The 3,108-nt window shown below is 37.6% G+C and overlaps 1 protein-coding gene across 1 annotated transcript; it reads right to left on the bottom strand.

Moving 5' to 3' along the window:
- Positions 796-3,102, bottom strand: LOC107635793 (pentatricopeptide repeat-containing protein At4g14050, mitochondrial). Its single transcript, XM_016339359.2, has one exon. It carries the CDS (start codon positions 2,962-2,964, stop codon positions 1,576-1,578), a length of 1,389 nt encoding a protein of 462 aa, XP_016194845.2. The 5' UTR covers positions 2,965-3,102; the 3' UTR covers positions 796-1,575.

A 3,108-nucleotide genomic window follows, 5' to 3' on the forward strand; every position in this document is an offset into this window, starting at 1 on the left:
AATGTATAATGTATGTTTACTATACTTAATTAGTATTTTATGTTTCAATTGAATAATAATCGGTAAGAGTTTTTTTTTAATCTTTTACTAAAGAATGATTGGTTGATTCTCATCTTTTACCAAATGATTAAAAATTTAAAATTAGGAGGTATTGTTAGCAAAGAAAAGAGGGCTTAAACTTATTGTAAAAAAACTTGGTATAGATTTTTATGTTATAAATAAGGGTTAACTACCAATTCAGTATCCAAGAGATTTAGTTGCAAACAAAAAGATCCCTAAAAGATGTCATCGATAAACTAGCCTTTAAATGATTTAAAAATATGACAAATAGAACCAATAATATTATAATTTCTGTAAGTAACAAAAAATATTTATATTTAACAAACGATTTATCCATTTGATTTAAATTTTTGTGGCAACATTTGAATACATATTTAGAATATGCACAAAAAAATTTAGAGCAAAATTTGATCTCTAGATTTTATTTTTTATTTTTCAAATAATGTGATCATTCACAATAATTTTTTTTTTTAAATATTCACTTGACAAAAAATTATCAAATTTTAAAGATGAAAAAATCTTATTTTTCTAATAATATTTGTAAAAATTTATTAATTTATATCAAAAGTTAATCTCTAAAAGTTATTTTTTAGAATATATATTTAATATATAGTTCTTTTTGTCTTATTTTTAAATTTCTCGAGAACTTATTTGTTGTTAGCATTCTGTAGAGTTTATTTTGTCAGCAATGCAAATTTTTGGATATCATTTTGGTAGTTTACTCTCAGATAAATGTAAGAAGTTTACGATGAATCATATTCGTTTGATTTCTGTAACAAGCAAGAGACATTAACAGTTAATTTTTGACATAACTGTCTAATGTCAAAACACAAGTTTGAAAAATAAAATCAAATAAATTATGGTCTCTGGATTTGTGCTCAATTCTTCTCCATCAACCTTTCTTAGTATTGAAGTTTCACAAAAGAACATGTGTTTGGCTTTGGCTCACTTGAATCGCAACTCCAATATGCCAGCTCAAATAAGAAGCATTGTTAGTCAACAAAATTAAATGAATGTGATGAGAAATGAGTTCTGGTTACCCTTTGTTCCAAGAGTTCGCATATTCAGAACATGAAGTAGCTGAAGGGACTAGGGAGAGGTATAGAGCAATCTATATTTTCTCAAATCAGTTGTTCACTTCAATTGAGAGGCCATTACCACCAAGTTGAATCAAAACCAATATCAGATGGATGGTTCCAACTTCGGCTCTTGATGTCTCAAATTATGGACTTATAATGTGACATGTATGCAAATATTACAGTTGCAACACGGCCATGACCAACATCTCAATGTGACTCCCAATCATGAAACTTGCTGCAGCATAATCATAATGCTTAACAGAACAGGCTTCAAGATGCAAATGCAAATTTCACCTTTAATAGTCATATAACTCATAGTGATCATCACAAGGATCACAATTCTGCAGCAACTGCAATCAAGACCCACAAGTAATTCTTAATAGCATGGTCCCTGGCTAACATCAAAATTTGAGGAATCTCAATCAGAATTCCCAATTCACCAGAAGTCATTGCATGAACATTTCCCTTCTTTGAAATGGTGATACCTTGTAGTATCACGAACATAAATGTCTCTGCTTGTTATGGTGCTGATGAGCTTCAGAACAGTATGACAATCTCCACAGACGCGAAGATTTTTAACTATACGGATAATAGTTCCCGGAACAGACTTGAGAAGCCCGTAAGCTAGAGCCAGCCTCTCGCTATGCCAGAAAAGCTGTCTTTCCTTCTCCTGCTGATCCATGTCATGCAAAACTGGGCTAGTATCAGGAACATAACCCCTTTTCCTCATCTCTTCATCCAACTTCCTCATCAAAGCTGCAATCTCATCCTTCATCGGATGAGACGTCTCTCCAGCATAAAACACATAGCTCTCCTTTCCCAATTCAATGCAGCTATACCCAGGTTGTTTCTTAACTTCCATTACCATCATCATCTTCCTCACCTTTGAAACATTTTCCCACATACCAGCCCCAGCATAAACATTAGATAACAATATATAGGAGGAAGGCTCTTCAGGTTTTAAGCTCAATAGATGATCCGCAATCCTAATCGCCATCTTGGCATTACCATGGTGCTTACAAGCACTCAGTAAAGCAGCCCAAGTAGGTTCATCAGGGGTAATTGGCATCGCCCGTACAAGATTCTCAGCCTCTTCAAGGTGACCTGATCGACTCAAAAGATCAAGCAAACATGTATAATGCTGCAGCGAAGGCCTAATTCCGTGATCCTCAACCATAGACCTGAACAATTTGCGGCCTTTGCCAACCAAACCAGCGTGACTACAGGCATAAATCAATCCAACAAATGTCACCTCATTCGGCTTAACACCAGCCGAAACCATGCTGTCATACAGAGCCAATGCTTCCTCAGCTCTTCCATGCTGCGCACTGCCGACAATAATAGAAGTCCAAGAAACCACATCCTTCCTCCACATCCCAAAGAACACACCCTTGGCCGCATCAAGGTCGCTACACTTGGCATACATATCCACAAGCGCATTGCTCACAAACACACAAGACTCAAAGCCAAGACCTATCACCAAACAATGCACTTGCTTCCCAAGCTCCCAAAGAGCACAATTAGCACAAGCCCCAACCACACTAGAGAGCACCAAAGGGTCCAAAATCTCAACCCCTTCACGAAGCATTTTCACAAACAGGTGCAATGCATCAACACCGTTCCCACTCTGAACAAACCCCGAAATCAAAGCTGTCCAAGCAAACAAGTCCCTATTGGGAGCTTCTCGAAATAGCCTCAAAGCTTCGTTCTTGAAACCGTTACGTGCATAGCCCGATATCATGGCGGTCCAAGAGGCCTTATTAAACGACGAGATGGAATCAAAAACGGCGCGGGCGTAGAGAGGGAGGGAGAACTTGGAGTACATGTCGACAAGGGAGGACTTAACGACGTCGTCTTGGGAGAAAGGAGAGAAGAGGAAGCGAGCGTGAAGCTGCTTTGCGAGGGAGAGGTGGAGAGGGGCGAGAGAGGCGAAGGAGTTGAAGAGAGTGGCGAAGACGAAGTGGTCGGG

This window comes from Arachis ipaensis, chromosome B04, assembly GCF_000816755.2.
Source record: "Arachis ipaensis cultivar K30076 chromosome B04, Araip1.1, whole genome shotgun sequence".
Classification (NCBI taxonomy): domain Eukaryota; kingdom Viridiplantae; phylum Streptophyta; class Magnoliopsida; order Fabales; family Fabaceae; genus Arachis; species Arachis ipaensis.

What these genes read in the sequence shown, in the direction of transcription:
- LOC107635793 (XM_016339359.2), bottom strand. Translation starts at nt 2,964, where the DNA reads ATGTACTCCAAGTTCTCCCTCCCTCTCTACGCCCGCGCCGTTTTTGAT.